Source organism: Xiphophorus maculatus, chromosome 9 (assembly GCF_002775205.1).
Source record: "Xiphophorus maculatus strain JP 163 A chromosome 9, X_maculatus-5.0-male, whole genome shotgun sequence".
Taxonomy (NCBI): domain Eukaryota; kingdom Metazoa; phylum Chordata; class Actinopteri; order Cyprinodontiformes; family Poeciliidae; genus Xiphophorus; species Xiphophorus maculatus.
The window spans coordinates 31,062,248-31,087,213 of NC_036451.1; the positions used below are offsets into that span (position 1 = coordinate 31,062,248).

General features: G+C 45.2%; 1 protein-coding gene across 1 annotated transcript; it reads right to left on the reverse strand.

Moving 5' to 3' along the window:
* Nucleotides 1-454: 454 nt before the first annotated feature.
* On the reverse strand, nt 455-24,759 carry thop1 (thimet oligopeptidase 1). The gene is made up of 14 exons (XM_023338976.1): nt 24,656-24,759; nt 18,941-19,147; nt 17,927-18,075; nt 17,735-17,842; nt 17,488-17,590; nt 17,168-17,325; nt 16,956-17,091; nt 16,654-16,796; nt 15,128-15,351; nt 14,853-15,054; nt 14,592-14,778; nt 13,619-13,747; nt 871-1,007; nt 455-792 (listed from the first exon to the last, which is right to left on the reverse strand). The coding sequence occupies exons 1-14, from the start codon at nt 24,666-24,668 to the stop codon at nt 631-633; spliced, it is 2,058 nt and encodes a 685-aa protein (XP_023194744.1). The 5' UTR covers nt 24,669-24,759; the 3' UTR covers nt 455-630.
* Between the last annotated feature and the right edge of the window lie 207 nt (nt 24,760-24,966).

The window sequence follows — 24,966 nt, forward strand, 5'->3', positions numbered from 1 at the left end:
TTGTATCATTCTTGGTTTAAACCTGAAATGAAACTGTAACCTGGTTTCCCTCAAATGATGATGACCTGAATGGAAATAAAGCCATTATTTCCAGTTCTAATGCCGGACCAGAACCAGTTTGGATTGGAACTGGTTCCAGTTATGAAACCAGTTCTATGCTGGATTAGAACTGGATTGGAACGGGTTCTTGGTCATTTTGCTCTAGTTGCATCATTCTCTCCACAGAACATTTTAAACATGAATATTTAAACTTTAATGTTTCAGTTTCCAGGATTAAAGTCAGATTATGATCAAATGCAGCTTCTAGATTACAGTTCTATATTTCCGTTCATCAAACCTGGAATCTTTAGAGGATTAAACATCACTTGAGTTTTAAAGTTTAAAATGATTTCCATTAAGCTCCGCCCCCTGTTCTCTAAACTCCTCCGACTTTTCAGCAAAAACGTGTTCAGACTCAGATGAACTCAAGTTTTTATTCTCTGGAACATTTTACAGGATTTTTCTAGAAAATTCAGTCCACAGTTCAGACTGGGGCGTGGCCGACTGCTGTGATTGGTCAGCAGGGGCAGGGCGTGGCCGACTGCTGTGATTGGTCAGCAGGGGCAGGGCGTGGCCGGCTGCTGTGATTGGTCAGCAGGGGCAGGGCGTGCCGGCGTCTGGCTCCACCGTCAGCCCTTTACTCTGAAGGAAGGCTTCCTGTTTGGGTTCCCGGCCCAGGAACTTCCTCAGCATGTCCGCCGCGTCCTCGGAGCCGCCAGGCTGCAGGATGAACTTCCTGTAGTCCAGACCCACCTGGAAGGACCAATCAGGAGAGAGAACTCAGCAGCCTGGCCATCTGACTGGACAGGCGGGGAGGGAGGCGGGGCTCACCTGGGGGTTCATGATGCCCTCCTGCTTGAAGCGAGCGTAGAACATGTCCATGGAGAAAACCTCGCTCCACAGGTAGCCGTAGTACTGGGCGTCGTAGCCCCCCGCCAGGTGGCCGAAGGTGGCCGGCATGTTGGTTCCTGTAGGGGACCACCATGGGAGTGTCAGTGACATTACTTATGGTGTCCCCCAGGGGTCAGTGTAGGGACCCGAGTGGTTTGTCTCTACATAAATGATGTGAGGTTTCTGAAGCGTCACAGTTCGGTTTGCAGCTGATATTAATATTTTTACAGCTACTGGATGAAACCAGAACAGAAATGAACAAACTGACTGAAAACTTTTCAGAAATTATAAAGGAAATCCAGAAAGTTATGATCGATGGTGATAAGATAAGATAATAGTGCAAAGAGTGAATGGAGTAACATTTTGATGTGATTTATTAGAAAAACTGCTGAAAACAGGAAATCTGTTCAGAATGTCCTAGAACAGCCAAAGGAAAACATTTTCTGAATTATAAATCATCACAAATGGTGTCAGTATGGTAACCAGTATGGTAACCAGTATGGTAACCAGTATGGTAACCAGTATGGTAACCAGTATGGGCTCACTGGTTACAAAGGGAAGTGATTGGTAAATAATACATAAAGCTGCATCATTTCAGACATTTGTAGACTTACTGTGGTCTTTGCAATAGTTGCATATATTTCATATGTTAGATAGATAGATAGATAGATAGATAGATAGATAGATAGATAGATAGATAGATAGATAGATAGATAGATAGATAGATAGATAGATAGATAGATAGATAGATAGATAGATAGATAGATAGATAGATAGATAGATAGATAGATAGATAGATAGATAGATCTTTATTGTCATTGTCACAAGGACAGCGAAATTTAAAAGGTGCCATCAGTCAGTGCATATGCTTAAAAACAAAAAATAACTGTCTCACAATTTACACACAATGTAAGAATCAACAAACTGGAAAAAAAACAAAAAAACCTAATAAATAAGAACGGCCACATCCTCACATCCATCATTCATGATGATTAATGGTTGTTTTTGATTGCATTTAGTTTTGTTATTGCTGTCGGGTAGAAACTGTCTCTGAGACGTTGGTTCTGGTTCTGGTTGCTCTGTATCTTCTGCCTGAAGGCAGCAGTGTGAACAGAGAAGGTCCAGGGTGAGAAGTGTCCTTTGTGATGTGTTGTGCTTTTCTTAGACAGCGGTCGCTGTGCAGGTCCTCCAGTGAGGGGAGAGGGCAGTCAATGATTTTTTGGGCTGTATTCACAACCCTTTGGAGAGCTTTCCTTTGAGCCGTATGTTATGTTTGGAGGCTAGGACGAGGTAGAAACTCAAGTAAACAAAGAACCCTTAACAGCTTTTATTCATTACTCGCTCTGCAGTACAGCAACATCAAGTATTCCTTTCCTCCATCTTATGTCTTCTTCTTCTTCTCTCTCCTCTCTCTATCCTATTCTCGTACACCACCTAGTGGTAGACACAACATTCCCCCCTTACTTGAAAAGATTGCATGTACCCATTTAGTATAAGACTGAACATCAACCTCATTTAACAGTTTGTATGTCACAACTATAACTTTAGCTGTAATCAAAGTAGGTAATTACTTAAGTACACACAACCAAACAAATATATTCAGCAACCCTGTACTTTTTAAACTCTAACACTTGAAGTTACTATGGAAAATAATTACCAAATTTAACTATTGTAAACATAAAATCCAGGTATTTGTAACCAGTTTGTACCATGAGAATTAGTTCACCTGAACCCTAAACATGTAACACACAATCATTTATGCATTTATTCATCTTTTGTTTAACCTGGTTGAAAGTCCTTGAACCACACAGGTCGAGCAGAAGTTCTAGCACTTTTCCTCTGAACCACAGGGTCATGCTTATCTGGTTTTGTTGGTTCACGTGGAATACCTGCAGAATAGCGTGAAAGTCTGGCAGCATTCCACCTTTTATTGTCACTGAGTACATAAGTACTTCCTCCAATCTGTTTTTCAACAGACAGCGGTGAAGTAAATCTTGATGAGCCTTTGCGAACATGATCAGGTCTTTTTACCCTCACCATGTCTCCAGGTTTGAATGTTGGTGTCTTTGCTCCACGGCGCTTGTCAGTATACTGTTTAGACTTCTCTTGTTTCTGTCTAACTGTTTCTTGGACTGTAGTGCATTTTCTGCTTTTCTCTGAACTTGGAAAGATGTTCACTTTTGTTTTCATCTTCCTGTTGTGCAGTAGTTCTGATGGAGATACTCCAGTTGTGTTATGTGGCGTTGCTCTGTAGTTTTGTAGGAAATCAGTCACTGTAGTTTTCCAGTCTTTCTGCATGTGTTCAGCAGTTAGGATTGTCTCCTTAAGAACTCTATTCCATCTTTCAACAGCACCATTGCACTGTGGATGGTACACACTTGTACGCAGATGAGATATTCCCCTTTCTCTGAGAAAATCTGCAAAAGAGCTGGAAAGAAACTGCGGCCCATTATCAGTGACTATGTAGTCGGGGTTCCCCTCCCTGCTGAAAATAGAGCGTAGAAATGTGAGAACAACATCAGTAGTTACAGTGTGAGAAAATGCCACCTCTGGCCATTTACTGTAATAGTCCACTAATGTTATAGCGAATCTACATGAAGAAGCAGCAGTTTCAAAGGGACCCACGATGTCTAGAGCCACTTTCTCCCACGGTCTGTTCGGCAGTTCAATGGGTTGGAGAGGAGCAGGAGCAGTTTGAGCAGATTTGTCGTTCATTTGGCAGGTCGTACATGAAGAAATAACAGACTGAACCATTTTGTCCATCTGAGGCCACCAGTAGAGGTCACGAAGTCTCTGTTTAGTGCGAACAACACCTTGATGTGTTTCATGTGCCAGATGAATGACAGTAGCACGTAAAGCAACAGGAACGATGTATCGATGTTCACCTCTCATGACCAGATCCTGAGATGCAGAAAGTTCATTCCTGATGTGGAAGTATGGTATTAAGACAGGGTCCACATCCTTCTTGCACTTTGGCCAGCCCTTCTCTATCTGTCCACGGAGGAGTGTGAGTTCATGGCATTGAGAGGAAGCAGAAGTGAACTCAGCGACAGACAGAGCTGACACAATGGATGCAACCATGTCAGGTTCATCTACAGGAGTAGAGTCCATAGGGAGTGGCAACCGTGACAAACAGTCTGCAGCCTGGTTTTGTGATCCAGGCCTGTATTCCAAATCGTAGGTGAAGCATAGTAAACGTGCAGACCAGCGTGCGACTCTCATTCCAGCACGCCCAATGCCTTTGGTAGCGAGTAGTGTTGTCAGTGCCTGATGATCAGTTCTTAGTGTGAAACGTCGGCCCCAGAGATAAGACCTCCATTTTTCCACGGCCCACACACAAGCAAGAGCCTCCTTTTCCACTGTAGAGTATTTTCGTTCTGTAGAGGTCAGAGTTCGAGACGCAAATGCAACAGTTCGTTCAGTATTATCTGGGTGTATTTGAGTCAACACACCACCCAGTCCGTAGTCTGAAGCGTCTGTAGTGACAATGGTTGGGAGAGATGGGTCAAAAAGAGCCAGAACAGGACTGTTCAGTAAAAGCTCCTTTAATTCCTTAAAGCTTTGATCAGCCCCTTCAGTCCATATGAAACCAGAGTCAACAGTGTCTCTCAGTACAGCCCGCATTGGTTCCACTACTGTGGCAAAATTGGGAAGAAATTTACTGTACCAGGAGATTAAACCCAGGAAGGAGCGCAGAGATGGTAGATCATGTGGTGGTGGGGCATCACGGACAGCTGCACTATGGTCTGGATCAGGAAGGATGCCATCTTTGGAAATGATGTGGCCAAGAAATCTGAGGCTGGACTGTCTAAATGTACATTTTTGCATGTTGAGTGTCAGACCTGCATCCGTAAGACGCTGGAGCACAGCACGCAGGCGTCTGTCATGTTCCTGTAGAGAAGATCCTGCAACAATTACATCATCCAAGTAATTGTGCACACCAGGTAGCCCTTTAAGCACAGTTTCCATCATTTTCTGGAATGCAGATGGAGCAGAGGCCAACCCGTAGGGCACACGGCAGTAGCGGAAAAGTCCTTTGTGTGTAATAAAAGCCGTGAGGTCCCGACTGTTCTCATGTAGTAGAAGTTGGTGGTATGCAGATGCCAGATCTATGGTGGAGAAAACATAGGCACCCCTGAGCTCACTTAAAAGCTCGTCCATGTGGGGCAAAGGATGACTGTCTGCAACAATAGCTTTATTAGGTTCTCTCAAGTCAACACATAGTCTTGGTCTGCCTTCCTTTCTCGTTGTGACCACAATAGGAGAAATCCAGGGAGAAGCATCAATGTGTTCGATAATGCCCTCCTTCAGAAGTAGATCCAGTTCCTGTGACACAGCTTCTCGTACTGCAAATGGAAGTCGTCTGAGTTTTTGCTGAACTGGGACTGCATCCTGACGCATTTTAACTTTGTGCACAAACCCAGCAACACAGCCAATAGAAGCAGAGTCTGTTTTTGTTAGCAACACAGGTGCAGCAGAAGAAGCACGTTCAGGAGGTGGACCATGGATTGAATCATGGCTAAATGTCCATTTCAGTGCTTTTATTAGGTCCATTCCGAGTAATGCAGATCCTCCTTTAACCACATACAAAGAAGCAGGAGCAGTGTGGTTGTCAAGGGTAACTGTGGCTTCCAAACATCCTATTACAGGAATGTCCTCTTTCAAGTAAGTGACTAATTTCACATGAGGTGCAGTTAGATCACTCTCACGAAAATGTCTGTTGTACAGAGTCTCTGGTATGATAGAAACTGATGATCCTGTATCAATCAGTAATTCACAATCAGTAGCCTCCCCTGACGCAGCTTTAATGTTCACTTTGCAAAGCAGTCTGTCAGTAGAGTTAACTTCTTTTGAGGTTAACATGAGCACAACCACTTCAGGCATTACTTCTCTAACTTGTTTAGCAGAGCGGCAAACTTTAGAAAAATGTCCAGTCTTACCACAGCTGTTGCATTTTGCTGCGGCTGCAGGGCAATCTCGTGCATTCGCCAGGTGATTTGTCGATCCACAGCGATAACAAGCTCGCGCTGTCTGCTGCAAGGTGTGGCTATTTTTAGAAACGCCTTTCCGGTACCTATCCTTGCGTTGAGTAAGTCCGCGCTGGGCAACCGTGTGAACAGCAGTAGCTCCACTGAGGAGTTTGGAGGACTGAAGAGCATTTTCCACTTGACACGCCAGCGTGATAGCGGTGTCCAACGTAAGTGAAAATTCCAATAAGAGTCTGTTTCTCACCTCCGGTGCATAAGCCTTCTCAATAAGCTGATCCCGTAGCATCTCCTCTTCCATGGTTCCATAAGCACATGTGATAGCCAACTCACGTAAAGCAGCCATGTATTGAGGCACAGTCTCATCCGCCATCTGCATTCTCTGTCGGAATTGATGTCTTGCCACAACAACGTTCACCTTCGGTGCAAACTGTAGTTCCAACGCCGTCATTGCCTCATTATATGAAGTACCGACGTTAGGCAAGGTGTAAAATAAACGTTGTCCCTCGAAGCCAAGTGCATGAATTAGTAAAGCACGTTGTCTAGCATCGGACCAGGAATTTCCAGTAGCATGAATAGCCGTTAAGTAGTTCTCGAACATCTTCCGCCACGTGGAAAACGGAACCGTAGGTTCTCCACTGCAGGGCAGGAACGGTGCAGGCATGGGCACAGACGTCATCGTCGCCAATTGTTATGTTTGGAGGCTAGGACGAGGTAGAAACTCAAGTAAACAAAGAACCCTTAACAGCTTTTATTCATTACTCGCTCTGCAGTACAGCAACATCAAGAATTCCTTTCCTCCATCTTATGTCTTCTTCTTCTTCTCTCTCCTCTCTCTATCCTATTCTCGTACACCACCTAGTGGTAGACACAACACCGTAGTGCTGCTGTTATACCAGACGCAGATACAGTAGGTCAGTATGCTCTCTATGGAGCACTTGTAGAAGGACACCAGCAGCTTCTCCTTGATGCTGTTCCTCCTGAGAACCCTCAGGAAGTTCAGTCTTTGCTGGGCCTTTTTTATCAGCTCCAAGGTGTTCATGTTCCATGTGAGGCCCTGCTCAATGTGGACCCCCAGGAAACGGAAATCAGCTACCCTCTCCACACATTTTCCCCCAATGGTTAGTGGTGTAATGTCCGTTTTATTCCTCCTGTAATCTATTATGAGTTCTTTTGTCTTTGAGTTGCTGAGGAGCAGATTGTTCTCCCTACACCACACCACCAGCCGCTCCACCTCTCCCCTGTAGGCGGACTCGTCGCCTCCTGAGATGAGCCCACCACTGTGGTGTCATCAGCAAACTTGATGATGGTGTTGCTGTGGTGGGCAGAGGTGCAGTCATATGTGTACAGACAATAGAGCAGGGGGCTCAGCACACAGCCCTGTGGAGAGCCAGTACTAAGGCTGAGGGCAGTGGATGTATGTTTTCCCACCCTAACTCTCTGCTGTCGGTTGGTCAGGAAACTCAGGATCCACATGCAGGTGGAGTGAGGGAGGCCCAGGTCCCCCAGTTTGTCCACCAGTCTATGAGGGAGGATGGTATTAAAAGCAGAGCTGTAGGCTACAAAGAGCATCTGCACATAGCTCCCCTGCTGCTCCAGATGTGACAGAGCAGCATGGAGGGCCGTGATCACAGCGTCCTCTGTGGATCTGTTGGCTCTGTAGGCGAACTGGTGGTGGTCAAAGCCAGGAGGGAGAAGTGCTGTGATGTGACCCCGGACCAGTTTTTCAAAAGACTTCATCACCACAGGGGTTAGTGCCACTGGCCAGTAGTCGTTGAGGCAGGAGATGTGAGGTTTCTTGGGTATGGGGACTATGGTGGAAGATTTCAGGCAGGATGGGACTGTAGACAGGGCTAGGGACTGGTTGAAGATCCTGGTGAAGACTCCAGCCAGCTGATCGGCGCAGTCTTTCAGAACACGTCCTGGGACGCCATCAGGTCCAGCAGCCTTCCTTGGGTTGACGGCCCGCAGTGTGCGCCTCACCTCGTGCTCCTCTACAACGAGGGGTGTGGTGTTGTGGGTCGCTTGGTGTAGTGTGGCTGCCTCTGTTGGTTGGAGCAGTTTTCCTGAGGGGGGCATAAGCAGGAATTAAATGCAGGGACAGGTGATCCGACTGACCCAGGTGAGGAAGTGGTCTAGCCCTGTAGCCTAGCTTGATGTTGAAGTAGACTTTGTCCAGAGTGTTAGCCTCTCTTGTAGCACACTTTACATCTGGTGGAACTTGGGGAGCGCCGTCTTCAAGTCTGCATGGCTGAAGTCCCCGCTATGATGTGCACAGCATCTGGATAGATGCTCTGCTAATGCTGCCATGCAAAAGTCCAATAGCTGTTTTAGCATTAGCATCCGGTGGGATGTAAACAGCGGTTACCATGACTACGGTGAACTCTCTGGGGAGGTATATTGGTCTGCATCTAACAGTCACATACTCCAGGTCTGGGGAGCAATGGCTGATGACAGTCGCTGTGTTAGTAACCAGGTGTTGTTCAGGTACACAGAGCCTCCTCCTCTGCTCTTACCGGAGTCCTTCGTTCTGTCGCGGCGCTGTACTGTGTAGCCTGCTAGCTCGATGGCAGAGTCCGCTACGTCTGGATGCAGCCAGGTCTCCGTGATCAGAAGAACACAGCTGTCCTTCACTGTGCTGTGAGATGCAGCCTGTAGTCTCAGTTCATCCATCTTGTTTGCAAGGGATCTGGCGTTGGAGAGAAACAGGCTGGGGAGCGGTGGTTTGTGTGGTTGCCTCCGTAGCCTAGCTAGCAGGCCGGCCCTGCAGCCCCGCTTCTGCCTTCTCTCTCTACGCCGCCGTCGCTTCCCCCCTGCTGGAATGGTAATCCACGGCGCGCCGGGGCTCCTCGCTATGTCCCCCGGAATATTGAACAAGCGTTGAAAATCAGCTGTAACATCTCGTTCGTAGCGGGAACCGATCGTCAGGAGATCGTCCCGACTGTATATTTTGTTTGTCTGACATGACGGAACACAAATCAACACGTTCACAAGCAGCCAAACATAGCATAGCACCGACCGAGAGAGCAATGGGCCGCTGCAACTGCGTGCGCCGCCATCTTGGAAAAAAAAAAATGTTGTCTCCATCTTCATTTATAAATCAATATTCCTTAAATATTTGAATTTAGTTTCAGCATCATGTTTTTAATATCATATCTCCAACAATTTCCTTTTCCGACTGTGTTGAGAATTTTGGGAATAAAGTTGTAATAATGCAAGAATAAAATTGTAAAATAAATAAAGTAGTAACTTTATGACTTTATTCTGTTAATAGTGAATTTTTATTTTACTGGTATGACTTCCTTCTCTAAAAATATATCCAACAGTCTGGCCCTGATTCTCCATTGTACTTCATATTTTCCAAACACATCAACTTCGTTTTGTTAATATTGAGAGATGATCTGTTTATGTCAATAGTTGCCAATAACTGTGTTAAATTCTTCCCTCAACAGTAAATATTATCAGCATCTGTAAAAAAAATTTTTTAATTATAGCAGTTATTAATATAAAGTAAAAACACCAATCACAGCCATTACAAAAAAATCCCCCAAAATTCACATGGGTTCACATGTTGCACATGTGATGAAGGATTTTGTTCATGGTTTATGCAACATGTAATCACATTTACATTTTTTTCCATGTAAAGATCAGATGATTGAACTCAATATGTAAAAGAAATCTCATTAATTTTACATGCAAAAATCACATCTGAAAATCATGAACCACATAAAACATGCACATGTGGTTCACACAAATTCTCACATGTGAATGATATGAGACACATGTCAAAGCGTTTACATGTGAATTTGGAATTCTTCGTGGTAAAAATCCATGTGATTCCCAAGTTTTCACATGTGAAATAAAAGTTTAAGATGCTTTCTAAAATAAAATGATGCAAAATAAAGGATTTATGGTTCTGCTAAATCTGAACTATATTTAAATCTCGTGTTATTTCAAAGATTTCCCCCTCCACTCACTCTAGAGGATTCTTCATTTCGTGCTGTTGGACAGTTGAGGACGGTTTAAAAAATGGGGGGAAAGCGGCTGGTTGAGAGTAAAGGCCTGACTTGCTGAAGGACTGGTGTGGACATGCGTCCCCCGACTCACGTCCCCAACGTCTCCTGCCCCTTTCCTTCTTTCCTTCTGTTCCTGCTTCTATGTAACTCGGCAGCAGCTGCACGTTGTATTCAAAGCATTAACAGCCAGGTAAAGCTTTTTAAACTTATTTGTACAACGTAAATGGAAAGTCCGCTCAGTGATCTAGTGGACTGGACATCATGTGACTCACTGTGCGCCGTTCAAAAGTGGCAGTGAGTCACATGAGCTGCTGCTTTGCTTTGAGTCAGGAATATCGGTGGTCAGGGAAATGACACAGTCAAGCAAAGAATCTGAAGAATCTAGTCGACACTAGGTATTGTTCAATATAAAAGATAAATTTGTCTTGTTCTCTCTTGTATCTTTACAGAACTGACAGAAACCAAACTATAGATTTATTAGCAGAGAGAATATATATTTTTACATCCAAACATCAGCATCTCAGCTTTAAGCCACATTTTATAGAATCCAGTGACATCGATGGTCAATCTACTGACCAGCTGCTCCAACCAGACCCAAACAATGTTTGTGTCTTTAAAGTTTGCTATATTAAATACACATCATAACTCATCTCAGCAGAGCAAAGGTTTATTTATACCAGCTGTGGAGTCAGAATCACATAACTGAAAAATACAAAGTTTGATTCATTTGGTTTACACAGAAGTTATTATTCTCCTTTTGAAATGTTTAATAACATTTTGATTGTTACAGAATCTCATGTTGATGTTTTTAGTACTTGATAAAGTACTAAAAATAATTTAACATGTTTATATTTCGTGTATGTTTAATATCTGCTAAAAGGTTATTTTCTAAAGGTGCCATTAATCTGATCAGGATGTGTATCCATGTTACACCTTCGGTTGAGAGCTTTCTTTATTATGGATAAAGTGGACTTTTGTTTTTTTTCCAACAAAAGGTAAAAAATGTTTTACTTGATTTGAATCGCCAGGCGTATCAAAAATATTTATACAGCAATATAAATCTGCAAAGTACTGCGCATTGATAGTGACGTACTGGTGAACTTTTCCTTAGTACTAAAGTCATGCTAAGCTAGCTAAACGTTAACTGAATGTTGGCCGATTTTACGGTTGAAGACATTATCTCGAGTCCTACAGCTCCCAAAACAAATGACTGTTTCCTCTTAACGTCAGATTAGATCGGATTTGATGCTTCACTACATAAACGTTACATTTTTAATGACAACAGGCAGCAGCTGATTTCAGTCACAGATAAAGTTAGAATCAAACGGCCGTTTCTCCCTCGTGTCCGCGGCGCGTCAGCGGCCGACGAGTGAGCTCGCTGTTATGATGACATCACCATTTATCATATTTGCGTTTTATTCTTCCAGTTGGGAAACATAAATTGACGTGTTATTGTTTTTAACACTGCGTGATTTTTCTTCAATCATAGTTTTATCAACTGAAGTGTTTTCTTTATCCTGACACAGAACAAAGTTTCTGGTTCCCACATGCTTATTGTCTGGGCCTGATTTGGTGTCATGCTCAGACGTGAAAAGTTGTTTCTGGTTCAGTTTCAAACAGAAATAAATAAATAGTTATTTATGGACATATGCAGTCTCTATAGCGCTGCACTCTGTCCTTTCTCACCTGGACAGTAAGAACACTTACGCCAGACTGTTCTTAGATTTTAGTTCAGCATTCAACACTGTCATCCCATCACAACTCATTACCAAACCCACAGACCTCGGCATCAGTCCACTCATGTGTAACTGGTTGCTCGACTTCCTGACCAGTCGACCTCAACGTGTCCGGCTGGACAACCACTTCTCATCCACCATCATCATAAACACCGGAGTGCCACAAGGCTGTGTGATGAGTCCCTTCCTCTACTCCCTCTTCACCTACGACTGCAGACCTGTCCACGGCTCTAACGCCATCATCAAGTTCACAGACGACACCACAGTGATCGGCCTCATCAGAGATAATGACGAGGCCGCTTACAGGGAGGAGGTAGACCGTCTGGCTGAGTGGTGCGACAAAAACAACCTGCAGCTGAACACCGAGAATACCAAGGAGCTTATCGTGGACTTCAGGAGGAACGCTGACCTACATCCACCCATCCACATTAAGGGGACAGTGGTGGAGCGTGTGGACACCTTTAAGTTCCTGGGAGTCCACATCTCCGAGGACCTGACTTGGACGACCAGCTGCTCCAAACTCATTAAGAAGGCGCATCAGCGCCTCTTCTTCATGAGGACCCTGAGGAAGAACCACCTGTCCTCAGAGATCCTCACGAACTTCTACCGCTGCACCATTGAGAGCATCCTCACCAACTGTATTACAGCTTGGTACGGGAACTGCTCTGTCTCCGACCGGCAGGCGCTGCAGAGGGTGGTGAAAACTGCCCAGTATATCGCCGGGGCACCGCTCCCTGCCATCAAGGACATCTACAGGAAGCGGTGTTTGAAAAGGGCCGGGAAAATCACAAAGGACTCCACTCACCCAGCACACACACTCTTTTCCCTCCTGCCCTCTGGGAGGCGCTACAGAAGCCTACGGACCAGAACCACCAGGCACCGGAACAGCTTCTTTCCCACAGCTGTCAGGCTTTTGAACGCCTCCTGACATAAAACATAAACTATAAGGACTGTACTCCCCTATCCTCTCATACAACAATAACACATGGACTATCCTCACACACACACACATCACGGACTGTTTTCTTCACACACACATACAACCTGTACATTTTATCTGCCATTATTTATCTATAATCCATTCCCTAACATTCTTGTATATTCTGTATAATCTGTGCATATAGCTCCCATATTTATATTTATACACAATATCTATATCTCTTGCTATAACCCCTTATAGTCCATACATACATAGTCTTGTACATCTGTAAATAAATATTATATCTCGTAGAGCACTTCTGGATAGATGCAAACTACATCTGGTTGCTTGTACTTGTGACAGTGCAATGACAATAAAGTTGAATTCTATTCTATTCTATATATTCTTGTTTTTGAAGTTTTGATTCATAAATTTATAAATCACAATTTTACTTTAGTATGAAGTTATGTCTCATACAATGACATGAGATTGACATGTGACCTCATATTCATCCCATATTGTGAAAAATGAAAAACATGAAGAATTTGAAAATTTTCATTGTAAAAAATGTTTTCCCATTATTTTATAATTTTATATATTTTCAAGTATTTCACATTTTTCACACGTGTTTCACATGTGTGAAAAATGTGATTCACATGGCAACATGATGCACATGTGTATCACATATTTTATACATAATACACATGTGAAAGCATGTGACTCCTACGTGATGCACATGGGAAACAAATGGGTTTTACCATGAAACGTCCCAAAATCACATGTATACATGTGATTCACATCATTCACATGTGAATGTTTGTGTGAACCACATGTGCAGTTTTCATGTGGTATGTGGGTTTCACATGTGAATTTCATGGGATTTTTTTTTGAAAGGGAAAGCCTGGTGGTTCTCCACATGTAATCCTTCACTGCTGGCATTTCCAGCCAACTGTGTGTGTGTGTGTGTGTGTGTGTGTGTGTGGGGGTGGGGGTGGGGGGGGGTGAGAGAGAGAGAGAGAGAGACAGACAGACCTTGTGACGCAGGGATCCCCAGGATCTCCCGGCAGAGCCGGCCGTACTCCTCTGCTGGGTCCAGTCCGGTTCTGGTGTGCAGAGCCTGATCCACCTTGGCCAGAACGATCTGCCGCAGGTTAAACAGCCCTGCAGTCCAAAAGAAACTTAGTTGGACCCGACTTAAGAGGAAAGGAGATCGGGCTTTTTCTGTTGTTGCTCCTCTTCTATGGAACAATCCTCCTTTCCAAATTAGATCTGCCCACAGCCTGGATCATTTTAAATCGCTTCTTAAAACTCATTTTTATTCCTTGGTATTTAATTGAACTAGTGTTTTGATTCTCTGTTTTTATTCATTTGTGTTATTGTCATTCTTGTACAGCACTTTGGTGCAGTTTTATGCCTGTTTTTAAAGTGCTATATAAATAAATTTGACATTGACATAGTTACTTTACTGATTTCAGGAGGAACTGTTGGCCTCCTGAGCTTCAGTGGCGGCTCTCTGCTGCCACCACCTGGTAGGACAGCAGTCTGACACTCAAAGTGTTTCTTCAGATGTTAACTCAGCATTTCTGAAGCCAGTAATGGTTTGATAGGCTGGAATAGTTTTATTGTGATTATTGTGATTATTGGGGCCGGCCACAGCTTTGCATGGGAGGCCCTTATTGTTCTACACTTCGTAACAAAGTGCTGCTTTCTTTCACCGTTAGTGCGTCCCAATTCAAAATGCAACCCAACTCGGCATCCGGGCTGTTACTTTTGTTGGCATTTCGAGTAACCATGGCGACATAATCAGTGAAAAATGTTTATGTGCCACTGAAAATCAAAGTTTAACTGAAAACCTGTTGCTCTGCTAGAGAGACGCTGGATTTCTGACTGCTGAACGTTTTTTTATTGCAGGTTCTGACCAGAGGTTCTGTGGACCGGACCGGTGAGCAACATCAGCGGCTGTGAGCCGGCCCGTTTGGACCAGAACCACGGTGTTTCTACGTACCGGTGTTGGCCAGCCTGGACTTGATGAGTTTGTCCAGGAGTTCTGCCGGGATGGGTTTTCCCGTCTTGTAGTGGCGGGACATCCTCTGCAGAGGCTCCGCCTCCCAGACCCAGTTCTCCAGCATCTGGGACGGCGCCTCCACAAAGTCGCGCTCCACGTGCGTCCCGCTGAACATGGCGTAGTCTGCCTGCAGACACAGCAGCAGCGGGTCAGAAGGCGGAGCCCCGTGACCTTCTGTGACCTCACCATTCAGCGGCGGACCTGGGCGCACAGCTGGTGCATGACGTGTCCGAACTCGTGGAAGTAGGTCTCCACCTCGTCGTGCTGCAGCAACGACGGCGCCGCCGCAGTGGGCTTGCTGAAGTTGGCCACCATGGCCGCCACCGACATCTGGCGCGAGCCGTCGGGCAGCAGGCAGCCGGGCTGCAGGCCGAAGCAGGCGGCGTGGCCGTACTTCCCCTCCCTGCAGGGACACACAGGTTCTGGTTCTGACCCGGCACCAAGTACCCCGACCCGGTTCCTTTTGCGGTTCTGACCTGGGGTAAAGGTCCAGGTAGAACTGGCCCACCACGTGGCCGGTGGCGCGGTCCCTGACGCAATAGAGCGTCACGTCAGGGTGCCAGGCGGACGCCGCCGCCTCCAGCTGGAAGCTCAGGCCCAGCAGCTCCTGGTACAGCTCCAGCAGCCCGCGGGTCACCACCTCCATGGGGAAGAACTCCTTCAGCAGGTTCTGGTCCACCGCATATCGGGTCTCCTCCACCTGGGTACGGTTAGGTCATTTTACTTATACAACACGTTTTCAGCAATAAGGTCTTTACATGGATAAGAGGAAAAACAACAAACCAAAGGAAAGAACAAAAGAAGAAAACAGAAAGTAGAACCCATGTCTAAGAATAAGTAGTCGGTGATTCCTACACTGATCGTGTTTCTCTGGAATCTTGTTCTGATAATGTTGATCTCAAGTAACAACATTCAAATAATACAAAGGAATAAAAACACCAGGAGATGTTTTTGTTCTAACTAATAGTTTGATTCCAATTCTGGGTTGAGTGAATATATAACCAGATGTTCCTGTACTGGGTTGCTGGGTCAGTATGAATAAAACTAATAAAGTTTCTCTGGATAATAATCTAACAGGTGTAAAGCTGAAGTAATGAGTACTCCACAATTTCTAAAAGTAATAAACTATACAGATGGACAGGGCAAGAAATTGTGAAGAAACGTGTATGTGTGACCATGAGACGTGTTTGCAGTCTCATGGTCTGCATAAGACTGTTCATGGAATTTGTCGTTCCATGAACAGTTCTCGTAGTCTCTGATAGGGTGGTATTATCTAAGAGCAAGTCCTTGAGCGATTGCATGGCTGTCTTCAGAAGAGGGGAGGAGATTGTTTACATTTCATCCAGGAGATTTGAGATAAGGAGCCAGTTCAGACAAAACAGGCAAAGTGCTTTAGATTGGGTAGATCTTGAATTTTAAATGACCCTAGAGTCTCACCAGTACATCTCTGCAGATTCCAATCATCCAAATTAGCATGGTTGTTTCCATCAGGCCGAAACTAGCAACTTCTCCAAGATGGACTCCATCCCGCTGGTGAGTTTTAGCACCCAAAGTTTGCCTGCGAGAGAATCGCAACCAACTTACGTCTCTGTCCCACAACATGTCAGTCTGAGTGTTTGCTAGTCGGCCCAATCCGTCACAAATTTGTCGATATGCCAGGTATCCGCCGACTCCAAACAGAAATCCTGTTATCGTGAATAAATCCAGGATGTATCCCTCCAGGTGTGTCCCCGCAAGACAAGAGGGATCTCCTGTGCCCAGTCGTCTCGTTGAGAAAATTTGATCAATTGCATTGAGAGACCAATTGATCAGATCCATAATTTGTAGATTCAGAGGATGTGCAAAGAAAGACTCCAAAAGAAGCAACACAGAAACAGAGCAAGTGGAGGAAGGGAGCAGGGAAATAAAGCGTCTGCCTTCACCGAGAGCCAAAGAGAAAACCTGGGGACACACGCAGGTCAGCGGCCTAGCGGCGTGAGGGCGGACAGGGCGCGCCTCCTACCTGGGTCATGAAGTAGCGCGTATCCCAGGCGTGCAGTTGTCCATCAAAGACAAAACCTCGCTTCTCACACTCCTTCTGCTTCAGCTGCAGCAGGATGGAGCGCTCCTCCTCACCCAGAGGCTTCAGCTTCCTGGACAGGTCCTCTGAGACAGAGACAGGGGACAGACATGAGACCCTTACATGATGTAGAAAACATTGGGAAATATGTACAAGATATACGATATAGTTAGATATCACCATAACATTGGTACTAATCTGAGCGCATCTCTGATTGGCCGGTGTTGCGGCTCTGCTGGGCTCACCCAGGAAGCTGGCCACCTTCTTGGCAGACTTGGCCATGTTCATCTCCAGGACGAAGTCAGCATGGGTGCTGAAGCCCAGCAGGGAACTCTTCTGAGCTCGCAGCTTCACCAGCTCCTTCAGGATCACCGAGTTCTCCTGGAAACACACAGCTGGGGAGGTCAGAGGTCAAACCACGGTGGAGCAGGCCAGCCCAGCCCCGGGGAGAACAGACCTCCTTGCAGCGGGAGTTGAAAGCCTCCTCCAGCTTCCTGCGGGTTTCTGGAACAAAGCATTTCTTCATGGTGGGGAAGTAGTGAGGATACTTGAGCGTGATCTTCAGCTGGTCGCCGGCCTGATCCAGAGAGCTCAGGAAGTCCTCAGGGAGCCCACCTGGTGGTCCCACACAACCACACCAGTTCAGACTGGGAGCATCATGGAAAACTGTCCAGAACCTCCAGATTCAGTCAGTCCAGTGATAAATGTTGTGACTTTGTGGTAGGACAATGGAGGCTCTGGACCATGTGGAGGTTCTGGTTCTGGAGAAGGACTCACCCAGCTGCTCCCGGGTGAAGCTCAGGCAGGTGGTGTCCTCGTTCAGGTTCTTGTTGAAGTCGATGCTCAAGTTGCTCAGCTTCTTCTTGATGCTCTTGATCTCCTGGAAGGAGAAGAAGAACGATGGAGGAGGCTGTTAGAGCAACATGTTCTCCAGAACCTCAGCAGAGCCCGCTCAGTCCAGAACCTGCTTCAGCAGGTGTGAAAACAGTCAGGTTAAAGTGGAGAGAGAAGGAAGCAGCGCCACCTGTTGGGTCTCGGTGGGCAGGTGCAGGCCGTTCCTCCGGCCCAGCTTGATCAGTCGCTCCATGTAGCGCCGAGCCTCCGGAGCGATGCTGGTGCCCTCCGTCTTCTTCTGCAGAGATGAACAAACATCACTCACCATGCCACTCTGAGAGTCAGAGGTCAACTGAAGCTCCCGGCCGTGACATCAGCTCACCTGCAGGGCGACGATCCTCAGGTAGACGTCCTCCCTCATGCTCATCTCCACGTCGAACTCGGACAGACGCTTATCAGCTTCGGTGCTGGCTGCCCGGACGTCCTTACAGGGAGAAACGTGCTGGGGGAAGTCCAGCGTGTTCCTCTGGACTGAGGCACGGGGCGGAGTCACAGCGGAGGGGGCGGGGCCAGAGCAGAGGGGCGGGGCCACCGCAGGAGAGAAAACAGACCTTTAACCTTCAATCAGACCAACTTTACTTGATGAATGTTTCCTGGAGCTCAGGAGTCGTTTGGTTCTCCAGAGACCAGCAGGATCGTCTCCATCCGCAGAACTTCTGGCCTCCACTAGAGGGAGCTCCCGCCTCAGGTGTCCTGAAATAATACTGGACCAGTCTGGATCGGGTTCTGACATGACCCGGTCTGGACCCATTTCTTTTTTTTTTACCCCTCCAGGGGGTCTTTTTGTGGGCTCTAGTGTCCCTTTTACGAAAGTAGGCTGACAGGAATGGGGAAGGAGAGGAGGGAAGACATGCGGCAAATGTCACCGGGTCCGGGAGTCGAACCCGCGACGGCCGCGTCGAGGACTGAAGGCCTCCAAATACGGGTCGCGCTAATCGCTTCGCCACCACGGCACGCCCCGGTCTGGACCCATTTCTAAGCTGGACTGGTTTGGAGAAAAAGACAATCTTCACTTTTACTTTGTTATATGACTGTTAAATTAAAAGACTTTTATTTTGGAATAAATGAAAGCAGGCTGGTGGAACGGACCAATCAGGAGCTGGAGATGTTTTCATGGAGAACAAAGCTGCTGCTGGTTCAGCTGCTTTGTCTGCAAACTGCTGATGGGATTTGCACCATCGCTCTGATTCAGGCTCTGCTGACTCAGCTCCACCAGAGACAAAGCAGGAGATCCCCAGGTGACCCCTGACCCCAGCAGAGAGCTCCATCCCTCCCAGACACCTTTTGAGCAGAGGAAGCTGGTTGTGGTGTGACCTCTGACCCCCAGCGGACTCACCAGTGTACTCCACCTCCACGTCGGCCAGCGCCTTCAGCGTGTTCTCCATGGTAACGGCGTCCAGCTCCAGCCGGCCCACACCGTCGTAAACCTCCTTAGTGTTTTGGATCAGGTCGTCGGAGCGCTGCCGGATCTGCTCCGGGCTCAGGTCCCAGCGCAGACGGTTCTCTGCGCAGACTGCCGCCGGGCTGCCGAACGCCACTTCACCTGGACACACGGAGAGGTGAGCACGTCTGTGAGAAAGTATTCACACCCTACTGGTCATGTTGGATCCACTCCACATGTCAAACGCTCAAAACGGCTCCAATCGCGCCACACCAGACACTCGAAACATGCTGCAACGTTCCTCGAAGTGCCTCCACCGAGACTTTGAATGTAAACCAGACATATCTAAGGCCGCTCAGCCAATCAGAAGCCAGAACATAAAGGCACCAAAGTCACATGACCCCACATGGTCCCTACATTTAACACTTTCTTTAGTTTTTTTAGTTTAGTGTTTTGTTTTTATTCACTTTGTTTTGGTAAATTAGCAACATTAAAAGAAGAAAACATTAATTTTAATGGGAAGCAAAAGAAAAATGAATAGAAGATAAAATCTGAATCTCTCCACACCAAATCAATGCAACAACTGAGGAAGGGCTGATTATGAACAACAAATATATTTATTTAAATATTAAGAAGTTTCATTCATTGCTGAGAATTTGTCTAAATCTGGTTCCACTTAAAGAGTGCAAAAAGAAAAATTATAAAACATAAGTAGGGTTAATCCTCTGGGAGATTTTAGCAAATATACTACTTTTGTGTACTTTTATTCTTAATTTTGTGAATTATAATTTATGAAGCAATATGAAGTAATTTCCTGTTAATTTTATTTTTATCAACACCATCAGATTTTAATAAAACAACAATGAAAATCAGGCAGCTCCATGGTCAGCTACATTCTTGAGGACCCTTCTCCAATCCACCAGAGGTTCATAAAAACCTTCTGCAAGTTTAATGTCCTGAATACAATTTTTAAAAGTAAGCTCATTTTATTATTGCAGCAATCATAATGTGTCAACAACATTTAGTTCAAACTTATTTTTAATTACTGCATAAATATATGAATAATAAGTGGAGGTCAGAGGTCAAGCAACATGGTTGCAGTAAATAATATCTTCTTCATTTTAGACCAAAACATCTGTTTTTCTGTTTACTAAAACCTCCAGATCATTTTTAGTGTGGTTTGAATATTTCTAATGATCATAACTGTTGGTTCAGATATTAGATATTAATACTGCTGTTGTGACCTAATTACAATATTATTTATGTATATTCCCATATATAATCTGTTAGGTTGCTTAGCAACGCTTTATGATCGTCGAGCAGAAAACGTTTCCTTCACTGTGAGATGAAGGTGATGATGCGGTTTGTTCAGTTATTCTGGATCAGATGTGAACAGGAAACAGAGTGCAGGCTGAACCGGTCCCTGCAGCCGGACGAGTGTTGCCATGGAAACATCAAATACCATCTTCATCATGGCAACAGAAATATGTTCTTTAATATTGTTGATTTATTAAAGAACATATTAATAAAAGAACTCTGTCAACAGACTTAATATGTTTATAAGTATTTTAATCAGGCATCGACACAGCCACCTATCTTAGACTTAGACTTAGAGACTTAGACTGACTTTATTGTCATTTTCATGCACAGGGTGAATACAGAACCAAATTTTGTTGCATACGGCTCAGGACAATGTTTAAGGTTCCAATGTTGTGAGGTTACTCCAGAATAAAATAAAATACAGTATAAAATATGAATATAAATCTAAATATAAAATATAAAGTGCAGGACTGACAGTAAAATAGAAGTTATTTAGCTCTGTACATGTGCAAGGTATAAAGTGGAGACCAGATTTTGAGTGCAGTCCAGTTAAGAGTTCAGCAGTCTGATGGCAAGTGGGAAAAAGCTGTTTCATAACCAGGTGGACCTGCACCGGATGCTGCAGAACCTCTTTCCAGAGGGCAGCAGGGAGAACAGTCCATGGTGGGGGTGTGAGGGGTCACTGATGATGTTTCGGCCTCGGGACACGCAGCGCTGGGATGAAATGTCCTGGATGGAGGGAAGGGGGGCCCCGATGATCCTCTCTGCTGTCCGCACCACTCTCCTCACGTTCTTCCAGTCGGAGGCGCTGCAGCCTCCACACCACACAGAGAGGCAGCTGGTCAGAATGCTCTCTATGGTGCTTCTGTAGAACGTCTTGAGGATGGGCGGGGGCAGGTGTGCTCTTCTCATTCTCCGCAGGAAATACAAGCGTTTCTGTGCCCTCTTGACCAGAGACGTGGTGTTCCCAGTCCAGGTGAGGTCGTTAGTGATGTGCAGCCCCAGGAATTTGGTGCTGCTGACCACCTCCACAGCCGAGCTGTTGATGAGCAGTGGAGCGTGGTTGGGCCGGTTCTTCCTGAAGTCGACGATCATCTCCTTCGTCTTGTCAACGTTCAGGATCAGGCTGTTGTCTCTGCACCAGTCCACCAGCTGCTCCACCTCCTCTCTGTAGTCCAGGTCGTTGTCGTCTCTGATGAGGCCCACCACCGTTGTGTCGTCCGCGAACTTCACGATGTGGTTGGTGGCGAACCTGGGGACGCAGTCGTGTGTCATCAGAGTGAACAGCAGAGGGCTCAGGACGCAGCCCTGAGGGGAGCCTGTGCTGAGGGTGATGACATCGGAGGTGTGTTGTCCGATCCGGACTGACTGAGGTCTGTCGGTGAGGAAGTCTAGCAGCCAGTTGCACAGGGGGGTGCTGAAGCCCAGGTGTCCCAGTTTTCCTGCCAGATGCTGTGGGATGATTGTGTTGAACGCTGAGCTGAAGTCCAGGAGCAACATCCGCACATGAGTGTTCTTCTCCTCCAGGTGAGCCAGGCTCAGGTGTAGGGCGGAGGAGATGGCGTCCTCAGTGGAGCGGTTTCGGCGGTAGGCAAACTGGAACGGGTCGAATGTGGAGGGGAGTCTGGAGACGATGTGTTCTTTTACCAGCCTTTCAAAGCACTTCATCATGATGGGAGTCAGTGCCACAGGCCGGTAATCGTTGAAAGAGGTGACTTGAGGTTTCTTTGGCACCGGAATGATGGAGGCAGTTTTGAGACAGGCTGGTACTGTGGCTTGGTCCAGTGAGGTGTTAAAAATGTCTGTTAGGACACCAGCCAGCTGACCTGCGCATTCCCTGAACCAGTGTTGTATAAAGTACTGAAATCTCAGAGTCAAGTAAAAGTACAAGTACCTCTCCAAAATACGACTTTGGTAAAAGTCGAAGTCACTGACTGAAATGTTACTTGAGTAAAAGTCTTAAAGTATCTGAAACTTCTTGTACTTAAGTATGGAAATTACTGTAAAAATGGATGTACTCAAGTAATGTAATGAAAAGTACAAGTAAAAAGTAAAACAAAGCAAATGCAGTTTGAATGACATTTTTTATATTTTGGTAAACTTGTCAAATACACTTAAAATAATGTACCCAGCCAAGTGCAGGCAAAATTAAACCTGCTAATAGATATACCTGCAGGCATCATTTAGTTAAGAAAATTAGGTGCTTTACCTATAGCACAAGGTTAACTTAACCTGCTTTACAACTGGACCAGCTTCTTAGTATACCCTCCAGGACAGAAAATACAAAGTTTTTGTAAGCCTCAAGTTTTCCCTTCAAGTAAGGTCAGTGCTGAAAATGAGAAAAATAAATAGTACAGAAAATGCAGCCAACATGAAGAAAAAGAGCTGTTACGATTACTCTACTTCACAAATCAGTGAATCAGTCAGTAGGTGGTGCACACAACTGGTCATTATGCTGCCCACTGACGCGGCTCAGTGATCACGTGACACGCAGCGCCGTGCGCAGTGCCCTACAATGCACTGTAAGCTATGTAATGTGTTTTGAGGCAATTGACCAAAATCCCGGACAATTTTTAAATTCCCCCCGGACATCTTTTTAGGTCTGAAAAGTAGGACATGTCCGGGAAAAAGAGGACGTCTGGTCACCCTATCACCAGCTGGTGGTTCCCCTGGAGCCGTGTCCGACGTAGTTGCAGTCGTTGTGGTCTCCGTCTCCTCCTCCATGTGGCTGTTCCTGATTGCGAGACTTGCTTTGTGTTTAATGGGAGAAGCGAAACAGGTGTATCCTATTGGTGGTGATGAACAAGCCCAGGCAAGCAGGCTACCGACTTTGTTCGGTAGCCTGCTTGCTACTTGCTAATCAGTAGGTGGGGTCAAAACACTTGCGTTTCTCTCTCTCGCTTTTTTGTAACGAGTAACTAAACCACACATTGAAAATGTATCGGAGTAAAAGTACGCAATTAAGTTCGGAAATATAGTGAAGTAAAAGTGAAAGTCATCAAAAATTTTCATACTCGAGGAAAGTATGAAGTACTCCAAAATATACTTAAGTAAAGTAGTGAAGTATTTTTACTTCGTTACTATACAACACTGCCCTGAACACCCGCCCAGGTATGTTGTCGGGGCCTGGGGCCTTCCGTGGGTTGACTCTTTTCAGAGTCTTCAACACATCGGCTGTGTCCAGGCAGAGTGCCTCCTCTTCCTGGTGGGGAACAGTTTTCTTTGCCGGAGTACTGTTCAGTGCCTCGAACCTCCCAAAGAAGTTATTGAGTCCATTGAGAAAGTCAGCATCAACTTCACCCACTGGGGGGGGAGGATGGATTGTAATCTGTGATCGCATGGATTGTAATATCTGATCTATAGATTTCAACCAGGTGACCTAGATCACCTGAACAAGAAGAATGAATGTTTAATTAACTTTTATTAATGTAAATGAAAGTTAAATTTATGTTAAGACTAAATGTGCTGATTATGTTTGGTTAATAATAATGTATTAATTTCTTAATTATTCAATTTGCAATCACATTTTCATGTATAACTTTTATTCATTTTATACTGCATATGGTTCTATTTGTATTTACTAATATTTGCAGCTTGGATGGAGTAGTTTGTCAGCAAATAAGTAATTTCCCTTGGGGATCAATAAAGTATATTCTATTATTTTAATAGGACAGACTGACTATTAGGATGGAAATAATTTAGAGTCAGAATTTACATTAACCTAATCTAATGGTATAAAATGAAATCAGTTAGAAAACTGTCCTGTTCTGGATCATTAATATCATTTAAATTCATATCTTTTCTGTTTAATAACATTTATTGTTCAGATGTTTGTCATTTCATTCATTCATTGATGAACTACACTTTTACCTAATAATTCCAGGCTTAGCTACATAACATCGCTAATCTTTGTAATACTTATTGATAAAATAATTGTGTTTTATTCCAGATGTGATTAAAGAAGCTCTGATTGGACCTGATCACCTCATAATCAACTAATAATCAATAATCTGACAGGCTTAGCAGACCGGAGCTACTGATGAGTCAGTTAGCTCCCACTGTTAGCAACATGCTACACAGATCGGAAAGTTTAAATTAAATTAAAACAAATTACCGGAAATAACTAAAGATATAATAACTTCTTTATCAATCTGATTCACCACAAAACCGACACCGGTACAGAACCAGCGTGCTGCAGGTGAGCTCTGAACACATGTCACAGGTGTTAGCATGATGCTAACTGTCAGCTAGCTCCCGCAGGTTGAAGCCGCTAGGCTGAAATCCCTACAGAAAAACGCTTTTTACCGCAAACTGCTCCCGGTGCCGTGAAACCGGCCCGCAGCCACTCACCTGTCGGCCCCATTCTTCACAGAAAGGATCAGGTTCGGTTCGGGTGACTCAATGAAGGCAGACTCGGCGGATAGGGATTAAAGAGGGAAGCGTCATTTCCGATCAGAGGTTTCACAATAAAAGCAGATGATCCAGGACGAAAATTTTTAATTTTTAATTCAGAAAAACGGAGATTTAAAGCAGAAAATCTAAAGCATGGCTCAGCAGGAAGCACACAGTTATGTTTTATTATTACCTGAGTTCTACTGGAACCCAGTGACTTCCACTCAGACCCAACAGGTCCGGTTCTGACTGGTTTTCTTCCCAACTAA

Excerpts from the sequence above, each read along its gene's own strand:
- thop1 (XM_023338976.1), bottom strand. Across the intron at positions 17,326-17,487 it reads CTTCACCCGGGAGCAGCTGG|GTGGGCTCCCTGAGGACTTC; the intron begins GTGAGTCCTTCT and ends TGGGACCACCAG. Across the intron at positions 1,008-13,618 it reads GGGGATCCCTGCGTCACAAG|GAACCAACATGCCGGCCACC; the intron begins GTCTGTCTGTCT and ends GGTCCCCTACAG.